The 13,947-nt window shown below is 39.2% G+C and overlaps 1 protein-coding gene across 2 annotated transcripts in view; it reads left to right on the forward strand.

Annotated features, from left to right (window-relative positions):
* Positions 1 to 13,947, forward strand: part of LOC136265242 (NACHT, LRR and PYD domains-containing protein 3-like) — a 151,479-nt gene that overhangs the window by 133,930 nt on the left and 3,602 nt on the right. The window contains exons 4-6 of one of the 2 annotated variants that reach the window (XM_066060112.1): positions 2,512 to 2,859; positions 4,079 to 4,345; positions 6,123 to 6,206. In XM_066060112.1, the coding sequence (XP_065916184.1) occupies positions 2,512 to 2,859; positions 4,079 to 4,345; positions 6,123 to 6,206 (699 nt within the window). Of the gene's footprint in view, positions 1 to 1,148; positions 1,695 to 2,511; positions 2,860 to 4,078; positions 4,346 to 6,122; positions 6,207 to 13,947 lie in introns of those variants that run through there. The other variant, XM_066060103.1, reaches the window with a different exon arrangement.

Here is a 13,947-nt window from a genome sequence, read left to right on the forward strand (position 1 = left end):
CCATTGAACACCATAGATAAAACCTGCAAGCGTACTGTGTGTATGTGTTGTTGGTATATTTCTACTTTGAACTAGACCTGAAACAAATACCAAATTGAGTATTCAAATAGTTTGAACAATACAATGAGCAAAAAATCCAAACAGTTTGATTATGTTATTTGATTTGTGGTTCTCTATTTAAGATTCCACAGTAGTACTTCAAAGACGTTTTGTTAAAAGAATTAATAGCTTTCCCCAGAATACTACGCTTAGCTGCAAATATCTGAGCGATTTTTATGTTCTACTTCAAACGCCAAGGATCTTCGTCATGTGTGAATTCTGTGTTATTCATCATGAGTTGGACTTTTAGTACATCTTAAACTTGTGAGAATGATCTTGAGCTCGTACTGTGCAAAGGTTGACTTTGACAAAATAAGAACCACTGATTTGAGTCCTTGATAGGTACGGAGACAACTGTCAACCATGTTTTCATATGTTCATTTCAGCCTTATATATTGCTGTATGTACAAGTTACCAGCTGCTATAGGGCTGTATGTAAAGTAGATTGCAGTGCACGTGGAACCAGTCACCTTTACGTCTAGTAGTCTTGGCCTTAATAGGCAGGTGGCTGCTTTTGACAGTGTGTGATTGTCTGTTTTGAGGGAATGTATATAGTTTGCCATTATAGAGAGGTTTCCTTTTTTTGTACAGACATAGGTTCTACAGTGGAACCTCTCTAAGACGGACACCATTAAGGAAATGAAATATGTCCTTTGTATGAAGGTGTCCTATTTAAAGGGTTTTCTAAAAATTTTAAATAGTCAGTTTTAATGCACAAGACTAGACCAAGTGGTGGGTTATGGTACCATGCTCACTTAAAGACTTATCCGGATTACTCTGTATTTGATTAGTAATCAAGATGGTTGGCTATACAGATTATGTAGTTTATCCTGTAGTGTAGTTTATTCTTAAAGTGCACCAGCCAATATTTGCAGAAGGTATGAAAATTAACAGTGGTACTTGTATATGGATTCATATGGCTTCTCGTAACTTCAGCACTTTGTCTCACACTTTCTGCATTAGCTAAATGATGTAGTTCGATTGATTGTTGTAACTGGTAATGAACCTTGGTTACTTGTATCCACGATTAGCGAGGTGTTGTACTGTAGTGCTTACTAGGGCTGGAAGAACTTGATTGGAAAACTAGCCTACACTTCTGAGACAGTTCATTGTGTGAATAAATCTTACTACTGAAAAAGCTTACCTATTACAAACCATTGAATTTTCTAAGGACACTATTATTCATTATACTGTTTGTATTGAAGTATAACTGGTCTGTACACAATTTCACCTTGTTTTGTAATTTATATGAAGTTGTGCATATATGATAGTTTGATGCATGTAAAAATATAACATCGTGATTGTTATCATAATCATGTTATGTTGCATACTACAGTCGTGAAGGTAGCAAAATTTCATAATCGCTCAGCCCTAGTGCTAGCCATGTCTGGGGATTGTGCAGTGTCTGGTTTACGGAATAGAGAGGTGTCCGCTATTGAGTGGGCATTAATACACACAGGTATTGGAAGTTGCATTAGGGACTTTATTAATTGTCCATTATAAAGTGCAGGCTATCCACCATTCAGGGGTGTCCGTTAAGAGGGGTTCCACTGTATTGTATATGACTATACAGTAAACTTGTCTAGCCTCTGTAATGTGTAAATATGTCATTTTTATACAAAGTGACCTGCCTGATGTAGCACCTGCTAAATAAGGTCACTGTGTATTACACCTGTCCAAATTGCTAGTGTGTTGTTCATGTACAAAGTGACGAGCCTATAGTGTAGCTGCCTGCTTAACAAGGTCAGGACATTTTGGTCCCAAGGTGAAGGGAGAGTTATGTCACTCATTAAATGGCCTGAGGTGTTTATTAATCAATCAAGAAGATATCACACTTTAAAGCAACAGTTAGTGCAAAGTGTGATAATGTTTGTACTTTAATGGTGTAGATTATATGTATTACAAGTGCCGAATGATTTGAAGTCATCCAAAAACTGATTCTGTGTGTTTATTGTACAGAGAAGTTTTTGTTGGTTAGACTTTGGTACCATGTGCTGAAATTCGGTGTTGGAAAGATTACTTGGTCAAAGTGATATATGGCAAATTTACACATACTACAAAGGGAAACATGTATATACGTTTTTATCGAGCCATTCCAGTATCAAATCAGTTAAACCTATCTTGTTCACCTGCCTGCTCATGTGCTCATGGAGACTACAAAAATTTGTGTCATTTCTGTAGCCACAGTGATATGTGTGTCACATGTGTTTATTTATGATGCGATAGACATAAACAAGATCATCGTCATTTCTTCAATAAAATTGCCTTCATTCAGTATCTCAAGTGATCACAGGGCTACAACCATATCTCGATCCATGGTGAACATTTTAAGCTAAATGCCACCTTGCATGTACTGTATACTGTGTAATACTGGTACCTCATTGTTACCTGTATTTTATATTATCAATTCAGCTGTGATCATCACTAATGGTCCACAAAACACAACAGTGTGTGTAAATCAGTTTGTTAACTTTACATGTGGATTTACTGAGGCTGATCCTAACCTGGTAGTGCCCAACTGGCATATCATTGAGAGGAATAGAAATGGAGTAATAGTTAGTAATGAGACTATCAGTGGAACTGAGATTAATAGAGACACTAATGATGGACTGGAATGGATAGCTGATCCACTTAATGGAAACAACAGTGTATTAAGAGTCGGTCCAGTGAGTGAGACTGATGACCAGTCATCATATCAGTGTATCTTTGCTATACTGAATGATAATGTTGAGAGTGATATGGGAACATTAACTGTGTTAAGTGAGCTGTAGTTATGTATTTTACTATGCTGTAATGAATGAGTTATTTTAGACACTAAAGCCAGCAGCTGCTTGCACAGACATAATCTAAAATATTCATTATGCATATCTATGCTATTTAGAGACCATCAGTATGGATGGTTACCTTAGGCTTCTTCCTGAGTGATTATTGTACCATTCCTCAGGTCTCTGAAATAGCTTAGATACTCGTATATGTGACCCGCTGACCGAAAACCTGACTTGTTTGCATAATTCTATTTTTGTTCCTATTAAACTGGACTTTCTACTGAGTAACTAACTAACCGATTCCTTCAGCCAAGCATAACTCAAAAATGGATAAGGCTATGGGCTTGATTTTTTCACTGTTTGACGTTGTTTCGTTCCGAGCAACGTCGCTTCGTTCTGAGATGTGCCTTTTCACCAACCACTGTACATACAATGCACGTAACGTGGACTTACCATTGTCCTCCTTTGTGTTCCAGTTCTTTTCGTTGACAACGCAAGGTGTTGATTTGCGATAGTGTGATACGGCTTCTCTCTGACTATGTCATGCTTTTCGCCTGCATTTTCTGTAGCGACTGGATTCATTACAGAGAAGTTTCTTGTACTGTTCTTCATTTGTAATGCTGTGTAACTAGCAGAGCATAGCTACAAACGAAGTATGATGGCCACCTCACTTTTCAGTTCATAATTGATTATTGGGGTACACACTGAGACATAAAATTATTTTATGGAATGCCTGACACCATTCTTTCTTTTAATGTGGTACATGTGGATTCAGTAGTCATAATTGTGTTATAAAAAAGTAAACAAACAAGTAGAAGGAAAAATTAGGAATTTTAAGCTGGATTAGGGATCAAAGAACAAAAAAGCAGGGAAACAAGGGAACAGGTAAAAAGTGAAACAAGGGAGGTTGCCTATACCTGGTGGACATGTAATCTCTAATTCAGTCATGGTTATAGATCGAAGAGTATGGATTAGATGTCCGCTAGTATATTTGCAGGAACCTCCCTTGGTTCACAACTTTTTAGCTGTTCCCTTGTTTCCCTGCTTTTTTGTTCTTTGATCCCTAATCCAGCTTAAAGTTCCTAATTTTTCCTTATACTTGTTTATATAGTGTGGTCACGGTTGTGAATTTTGTGTACAAATATGAGTACAAATATGAGTACAATGTTGATGCTCAATTCATACAATAAATAACATTTATTATATGTTTACAGGTACTCCATCAATTGGCAATGTTGCAGTAGACTTCGTAAGAGCCACTGTCATTGCTATATCATGGACTAGTACATCATCAGTATCCTATGGTATACAACTGACTGCAGCTGGTACTATAATATCATCAACCAGTACTAATGACACTCAGTATTCCTTTAATGGACTAACTAATGGAACATCATACATGATCAGTGTTGTCCCTAGAAACCACATATGTCAAGGAGAAGGAGTTGATCTGATGGTAATAGCTGGCGTCATGCCAACTGGTATGTAGAATAAGCTTAGGAGATTGTGATCATGAAGTGTTGAATGCATGTCATAGACTATAAGCAAGAGTTAATAATAAGAGAGGAGAGTGTCTAACGCTGTATAGGCCTGTAATAGATGATTGCGCAGAAGTTAAACGGCTTCCTTTCCATGTAACGTATAGGCTTCTAGTATTTGTTCGTTTCCTTACCGCAATTAGTTTAGCTGCACCGTGATGAATCCTCGAGAATATTCGAAGACTGAACTAAAACTGAGCTGTATGGGGAACAGTGCTCCTTCAATTGAAGAATGCTCAAAGGTAGGGTAACATGGCGACGCAGTGAAAATTCGAAGTGATACTCCGCCTTTGGTTCATTGTTTATTGGTTTCTCAGACGCTCTCCCCAGAGTTATCTTCAAGGTTAGCAGCCACACTTCTTTACGCAACAGAGTGATGCTCTTCGTGGTGAACTTGAACATCGAGTTGAACGCACTCCCTTTGTCTGGGATAGCCTTTGTGGTTAAATGCGAAAATATACTAGCCAGTCTGTATGTTACACGGAAAAGAAGCCGTTTAACTTCTGCGCAATCATCTATTACAGGACTATACGGCGTTAGACACTCTCCTCTCTTATTATTAACTCTTGCTATAAGTATCTTCACAAACCCTTTTTGTTTGTTTCTGTGCATTACGTAGGACATTAGAATTCATATTACCATGATGACTAATATGTTAGAGTGCCTTGAGCTACAAGTTAGCATTCTTGTGCTATTACATACTTTTAGTATTATTGATGAGGGAAGCCAGATATCAGGTCTTTGGTATTCAATTAAGTTATGTGTTGATGGTTTGGTGGTGACCACACAAATGCAAAATGCATTATAGCCAGTTAGCCATGAGTAACTTTTACTTGTGTTATATATCCAACTTTGGATAGTAACTACAGATTAACAGTTGAATGTTTATTATCAACTTGATTAAAATTATATATTAGTGGATACCAAGAAATACTGGATAACGGGAGCAAAAACTGCAATTCTTTGTATTAATATCCACCAGCGTTGAAACCGGGTCGGGTCAACCAGGTCACATTTTCTCCAGGTCATCTGGGTCCGACCCGGTTTACAGATTGTCTGGGTCTGACCCGGATTGGATCATGTGAGAAACTAAATTGTTAGTTTGACAACATGGAAACTTATTAACGCTAGTCATGTAGCTCTTTCATGAGCCATGCCCACTTATAGCATTACAACATATGCCCAGCCACGCCCATTTATTGGTGAGTGCAGTCTGCAGCACACAAACCGTGTCCATTGCTGTCTGCAAGCTTATGTGGAGCACTAATCAATTATTATATGAGTTGTACATAGTCTAGTCTTGCAGCAGGATAAGTACTTTTGTGAGCCACACCCACTTTTAATATATCGGGAAATTGTAATACTAGGTATGCATGAAGCCACACCCAATTACTGTCTGTAAACTCACAGTACCTACGTGGACCAAACCCACTGACTGATTACTTACCAGCTTAGTTATCACATATCTACTCATTTCAACACGAATCGAATGCTCAAAACAAACCTAGTCTCGAGCCCGAATCGCACGCCTCGTCTTTAGTTAATCCGGGTCACATCTGGGTCAGTGGGTCTGACCCGATTTCAATGCTGATATCCACCAATACTTTCATGACTTATACATGAAGGTACAGGTATCTCTGATACACAATGCATGTTGTGTATGATGTACACTAGTTCAAATATATTAATATTTTAATAAATTTATCAATTACTATACCAGTGACAACAACGACCACCACCACAATAAGAACAACAACAACTTCAACACAAGTGGTATCACCATCTAGTACAATGAATTCACAGGGTAAGAATGTGATGTGTATATGCAGTATTCAAGAATTTCTGTTGTACTGTACAGTTTATGATAAATATATGTATTGTGTGCACACGTGTATAAATGTGTGGTAGGGCTGAGCGATACTGCCATTTTAGTATCATGATTGATACTAAAGCCACTATTCATGATACTGAATAGTTCACGATACTTACACTTAGAAAATGCTATGCATAGTATGCTTTGATCTTTGGCAGATAATGAGGTCTTTAAAAACCATGAAGAAACCTGCTAGTAGGTTTCTAAAATGGTTAGAAACCTGCTAGCAGATAGACCTCAGCATTGCAAATCTCACTTTTGATCATTGATTTGCTATGCATGCTCTGCAAAGCATATACAGGCTAAGAGCCCATAGACCAACAGAGCTTGACCTACTCCATTCCTTTTATAAGCACACCTACGCCAATTCGATTATGGGAGCTAGACTATAATGTTGTAGGTACGTTTGCTATCATAAGCGGAGAATTCCAGAAATATAACAGAGTTCTATTTAATGCCCGTCAATGTTTCAAGCCTGTTTAATATGCTTTTACTGTACTTTAAGCGGACTCCCTATTAAAAGAACTAAATAGGTAAGCTTTCTTGTAGAATGTTTATTTGTTTCTTATAAAAAAAAGTTATGTAGGTGTGAAATCGTGTATATACTGGCTTAGTCACAGAAGGCCTAGCGCCAGGCCAAGTATTATTAACCATTGACAACAATGTTACCACTTACTTTAAACCCTTGGTAGTGCTGGCTTTAACTTTATTGTCACAGTAGCTATCACTCTTTGTTTGATCCACCAGCTAACAGAAGCAGCGATAATGTAGCTAGTTACAAGCTTTTAATTCGAAAACACGTTCAATCTTCTCTACTGGCCATGGTCGCATGACTTGTTTTAACGCTGTGACGATTTTGAAACGACATAACTGTGGTTCCACCTACATAGCGATATATATAACGCCCGCATTTTCTAAGTCGGTTAGGAACCACGCCCTCGGCTCTTCGTGTTTTAGAAACCTCGCTTCGCTCAGTTTCTAAAACCACGAAGAGCCTCGGTCTAGGTTCCTAACCTATACATAAGTCAATCATAGCTGGTACTACACAGTGTATTGTTCAGTATTCCGCAGGATGAAGGTACGCAGTACCAAACTAGCCACTATCATTCTTGTTTACAGTAACAGTTATTGTAACACATGCTTTGAGGTTATGTTATAGTGTTCACACCTCTCTGCAGGGGTAACCAGGTGGGTAGGCTTTATCACTTACAAGGATTCTTAGCCTAGTACAGCATAACAAATGAGTTTTTAATGACAGAAAATGTATAGGAATGGTATCACGATAGTTAATAACAAAATATTGTGATATTGATACTCTCAAAATATCGCAATATATTGTTAAAACGATAATATCGCTCAGCCTTAATGTGTGGTAGGTATATAGTGCATGTGTGTCACTGTGTGTGCATGTATGTATGCATGATTGTGTGTGTGCGTGTGTTTGTGTGTGTGCGTGTGTGTGTGTGTGTGTGTGTGTGTGTGTGTGTGTGTGTGTGTGTGTGTGTGTGTGTGTGTGCTTACGTGTGTGTGTGTGTATGTGTTAGAAACCATGAAATTCTGGACTAGTTGCCTTGCTGTGCTCTGTAGGAGCCCAGTTTAGTAACAGTTGTAGCTTCAGTTATCAATAGAGGCTACACTGATAAGGAAATTTTTCCAATATACCGATAACCGATATATTGGCTACAAAAAATCCGATTCCAATACCGATATCTGAAAATACAAGTTTTTCAGTATGGACACTACAGTAAACAATTAATAAATGCAAAAAGCTTAAAAGATGGTCACTAAAACATACGCAAAGAAAAATAAGAGTTGTGAAAAAGATAGTGATAAAAATATAACCACCTCAGCATTTGAACTATGGCCATTATGATAACCTTTGCAACTTGAGACTCATGCTTTAACCGTTGTACTACTAAGTCAACCATAGGGTAATTTAGACAATAATACTTATGTGTAATATCTGCTCATATCTGCTATAAAGTTAACTTTTCACTAATATGGTGATATCGGTACCAATGCTGATACTGATATCGGTACCAATGCTGATACTGATATCAGTGCACCTCTAGTTATCAAGACCCCAGAATATAACATAATTGGACAAATACCAATATTATTATCAGGAGTCTTCAGGACATAGTAGATTTTTTTTGTGTGTGTGGGGGAAGTTTTTCAAATTAATCACTACTTGTGTTGTTAAAGTTGTGAGTAGTTAGATCTGGACTGAAATTTTTAATTCTAGCAAATATAATCATACCGCAAGACATTTTAAAAGGCTGTTGAAGAGTGTGTGAACATGATAGAAAGGTGCAGAGCATACACTTTGGTGAAAGGAGTAGGTTTAATATCCCAGTTGGACAAATTTTTAAACCAGGCATGTGCCCATTGCTGGAGCTGTGGGCGCATAGCTGGTTTCCTGAAATCAGTTTGGCAAAAACCGCGTGTCTGCGTGTCGGTATGTCTGTCCCACATGAGCAAACAACTTCAATGAATAAAGGCTGTTTTATGTTCTGTATTAAAGGTTATAGCTTTCTGTTTTGTCGTGTTTACTTGAAGGGGTTGTGTCTGGTTACTGGAACCACATAAGGGCTAGCCTAAGCAGTGCTTGAAATAATGGTCAAACATCTGAGACAGCTCTATTACAGTAGCTGACTGTTCCATTAGAGTATATCGATCTCTTTTAGTGGAAAGTGGTCATCCTTGACCCTATGTAGTAATGTCCAATGACCAACTGTCATAATCTGCTTTGTTTTTCTGAATTGTTTCCCATCATACGCATGTGTCATGTATTAGCTAGAGCTGTACTGTCATCCAAAGGCGATTCTAAGGGAAGGCCATGCCCCCTACCCCCTACTGAAAAAAAACATCTTGGAGGAAAGTTGCAGTATTGTTATTTTTAGCATTTTTCATGTTTTTAGCATAAATTTTAAACTGTTTTTCAAGCCTTCAAAAAATCCTGCAGTTTTTGGGGATTGCACCCCCAGACTTCCCCTGGAATTCTACTGTGTATTATATGCATCCGTACAACAATAGTCATGCTGTGTTACGAAAGATCACTAAAGACCAACTTCAGGAATCCCAGACAGCATTTGTTTACTCCACTCAATGGCAGATGTCCCCCAACACAACGGATCGAACTACGACGTGTTCACTTCAATAATTTATTTTATCACGTGACGTTATAATTTCAAAAAACACACACCATATTACATAATGATTACAACATTTCCTTACACTCCCCGGGTTGGGTCATGTACAATTAATGAATCAACAAAATGAACTAAAATAATGTACAACTTAATAACCTAGTAACAATGAAAGTGTAACGAATTTGAATACAGTAAATGTTTTAACATAACAAAGTTAACCTTCTATTCAGCTTGTAGTTCCACAGGTATCAAGTGAGTAATACTCCTTCTCAAAAGAATGTTACTGTTGGGAACCTGACTAGTGCAGCTCGGACCTTAGAATCATGACCTTTGATTAACTCTTGAACAATTCCCAACTTCCAAAATACTCTTTTGGTCAAATCGTCCTTCATAATAATCACATCTCCAACAGAAATGGGTGTAATTCCAGGTGGTGCATGATGCTTCACTGTGTGATTCTCCCTCAAATTAAGCAAGTAGTGTTTACGCCACAACTGCACGAACTGAGATAGTACCCTTTTTTGATGTTTATACCTTTTAGTTAAAGCAGAGTGAGTGCTGATTACCTCAAAGTGGCCCGAATTAGGCAAATAAGTAACGCGTCTACCATGTAGTAGGTGTGAGGGACTCAATGTGTAACTCAAACCATCTTGATCATCCTCCACATAAGTGAGAGGTCGTGCATTTACTACAGATTCCACTTCAACCAGTACAGTGCTCATCTCTTCTAAACTTAGGGTAGTTTTTCCCATGGTTTTTTTCAAAGCCATCTTCACTGTCCTTACCATTTTCTCCCAAAAGCCCCCCCACCAGGGGGCTCGCTCTACTATAAACTTCCAGGTGATCTGACGATTCGTGAAATATTGAAGTACTTCAGGAGTTGTTGCACACTTCCTTTAATGCCGCACGAAATGTCTTGGCATTGTCAGACAGTAGGGTATTCGGTAGCCCATGACGTCCAACAAACCTGCGAAATGCTAATAGGAATGAAGTAACATTCAAACTAAATATCAACTCCAAATGGACTGCACGTGTTGATGCGCATGTGAATAGGCAAATATACACCTTTGACTTGTCTTCGTTGTCATTGTGTATGTACAAAGGACCAGCAAAATCAATACCGGTATGGCTAAATGGTGGATCCTCTGACACGTGCTCCAATGGCAAATCTGGTGGATTGACAGAAGCATAAGGGAGTCCTTCAAAGCGTTTACATGTCACACACTTATGCAAGATTCGTTTTACTGCTTGTCTGGCCCTAAAAATCCAATACTCCTCCCTCAGGATCGAAACTACTTCTGTTGTTCCACTGTGATTTGTGTTCAAGTGTATCTCCTGGATAAGAAGATCAACAAAATGATGCACAGCAGAGAGCAAGATGGGATTCTCACTAGCAAGTTGCAACGTGGAATTTCCTAGTCTTCCTTGGTATCTGATGACATTATCGGAATCAAGAAATAAGCCAAATTGACTGATTCTAGGAGTAGGTTTTCTGTTCCCGGCTTGTAAGACACTTAGTTTGGGGTGGAATTGTGCCAACTGGACTGCCTTGATCCAATTCGATTTTGCTTCCTTCAATTCATCTGCCGACAATTCCGAACCTACCACTGTTGTTGCACAAGAACGTTTTGTAATTCTCTTCACAAAACGTTGCACAAAGGCAGTCACCCTCAATAGCTTGTTAAGTGTACTGAACTTGTGAGGATTCAAGACTTGCTCCAGGTTACTTACTACAGTAACTGTGGGTTACTTACTACAGTAACTGTGGTTGAGAAAACATGAGAAACAGTGGACTGGGTCTTGATAACTTCTCCTTCAGCATATTCATCTGAAATTATAGTTTCTTATTGTGGCCATTTGTCAGGGTTCAGCTGTAGAAACGCTGGACGTTTCCACCAAATTCGACTATTTGCTAACTCCGAGGCACTCACTCCTCTGGAAGGAAGATCAACTGGATTTAAAACTCCCGGACAATGCCTCCACCGATGAGTATCTGTAAGTTTGCAAATATCTTGGATCCTGTGATGTACAAACTGCTTCCAGGGTTTTGTTTGTTGTATCCAATAAAGCACAGACATGGAATCAGTCCAGTAGTATACTTCAACCTCTAGTTTAAGTGCTGATAATGTGAAACAAACCAACCGAGAGAGTAACAGTGCTGCCATAAGTTCTAGTCGTGGGATTGATTGGCGCTTTATTGGGGATACCTTAGTCTTTGATGCAACTATCCTGATGTCCACCACTCCATCACTATATTCAGTACGAATGTATGCCACTGCTGCATAAGCACTCCTCGAGGCATCACTAAAACCATGGACTTGTTTGCTTACGATACAGCCATCTACACTGAAGTAACACCTGGGGATCTTCACACCATTTAATTCATTGATTTCTAACACAACCTTGCTCCACTGTTCAGCTAGTTCTCCAGTTATTGGAGTATCCCAATTTCCACCCTCAATACAATTGGTCTGGAACATAGGTGGGGGGGCCAGGGGGGCCATGCCCCCCCCCCCCCCCACTTTTATGGGACACTGTTTATAAGAAAAGATCGAGATACTCTAATAGAACAGTCAGGATCTGGATACTCTAATAGAGCAGTCACAGTATTTAGAGAAGCAGTGTAGCAAGTTACTTAGCTACGTATGTGTAGTTATAAATAAGGAGATATAATTGGTGGAGAGCAGCTATTGTCAGCAGGCCGTGACCTTTTTGGTCTTCAACTTACAGCTGGCCTGGCCCCCCCACTCTTTGGTCTGCTGGTCTGGAACATCAACTTACAAATGGGCTTAAAAACCATCACTGGATAACTCCCCTCAACAGCCACATTACTCTCACTGTGTTCATTTGCTTGGATTAAGTTCATCAACTCAGTCGAATTTGAGTTTCATTTTCTGAGATTCATACCAGCATCTGCCATCAGCCTTCTAGAACCATTGTAAATGTCAAAGGCTTTCTCTACAGTGGTCACACCAGTCACCAAGTCATCGACATAAAGCGAGTCTTGCAACAAACCGACCAAGGCAGGTTCATCATGTTGGTACTAGACAAGTGGTTAGAGATAACAGACCCCAAAATGGCTGGAGAAGGTCTCAGCCCAAAAACTAATCGCGTAAATCTAAAATGTACAACTGTACTCCTTGGATCCAAGGGGTCTTGTAGCCACAGGAACCTCAAAGCATCTCGATCCTCTTCTGAAATGTGTATCATTAAAAAGCCTTTTCGATGTCACCTGTAAGTGCAACCAAGTAAGTCCTAAATCGCAATAGAACGTCAAACAGCATCGGTACATAATTAGGACCCATCAGCAAACAATCATTTAAGGAGTGAGACTCATCCTTATCTCTAGCAGACCCATCATATAGTACCCTAATTTTTATCGTCTCTCTGTCCTTTCTTACAACTGCATGATGAGGGAGATAATGAAGTAACTTCTCACAGTTAGCAGATGTGCTAGTTGGTCGCTCTACACTTTCAATTATTCCTTTGTCAAGCTGCTCCTTGATCACACAATCATATTCCCTTAACAGTTCTGGTTTCTTAAGCAAACGTGATTGCAACAATTTAAGGCGATTGAAACTAAGGTTGAAGTGGTCGTATAATTCAGACACGTCTCTTTTCCAGGGTAAGCAAACCTGATAATGTCCTTGCACAAATGTGATATTGTGCAAGAAACAATCACTCGCCATCTCAGAGTCATCAAGATTAATACCTAGAGATTCAGTCTCCCAGAACTGCTTAAGAGCACAAATCACTTCATCATCTGCAATGACAGCAGGGTCAACGGTTCTACAACAATCATATGGGAGGATGCCAAGTTTGCTACAGCTGTCGATTCCACTGGACCTGACAGTAGCCACCCCAAACTGCTGTTTACAGCTATAGGTACCTCATCTCTAGTCCTGATATCACCACTTACAAAGTCCCAATAAAAGTCCGAACCTACCAAAATGTCGATTCTATCACATAGTCCAGTGGAGTTGTCAGCAAGCTCTAAACCCTCCAGATGTGGGAGGGTGTCAGTATGAGTAACAGATGGGAGAGTGGTACATATGACGGGAAAACTTAGAGCTGTAATCCCGGTTCGGTTAGGTGTGCATACACCCCGGATTTCAAGCTGAAAAACACTACAGTTCTTTATTCTGTGATTCTTATCACCAAACGTATTCAATTGCAGTTGTTTGTTATTCTCTGCCTGTAAGTTCAAAGAACTGCAAAGACTCTCAGTAATATACGAACGCTGGCTGCCATTGTCAAACAGGATCCGTATTTTCTGATGCTTGCCAGTGACTGGATTAACTGCCATTACTTGAGCGGTTTGCAAAAGAATTGTGCCCTTACTCCTTGACGTAGTCACATTCAAAGAAGTAGTGTCTGTTGTATTACTTACAGGAGCCTTGTTGGACTGATTGGTAGAACTATCTTGCTGAATGACTGGTATACTTAGTTTATCTACTAGAAGGTCACATATGGACTGATGGTGTCTCTTGTGGCAAGTATGACAAGTGTGCCTACTGTGA

Source organism: Dysidea avara, chromosome 1 (assembly GCF_963678975.1).
Source record: "Dysidea avara chromosome 1, odDysAvar1.4, whole genome shotgun sequence".
NCBI classification, from domain to species: Eukaryota; Metazoa; Porifera; class Demospongiae; order Dictyoceratida; family Dysideidae; genus Dysidea; species Dysidea avara.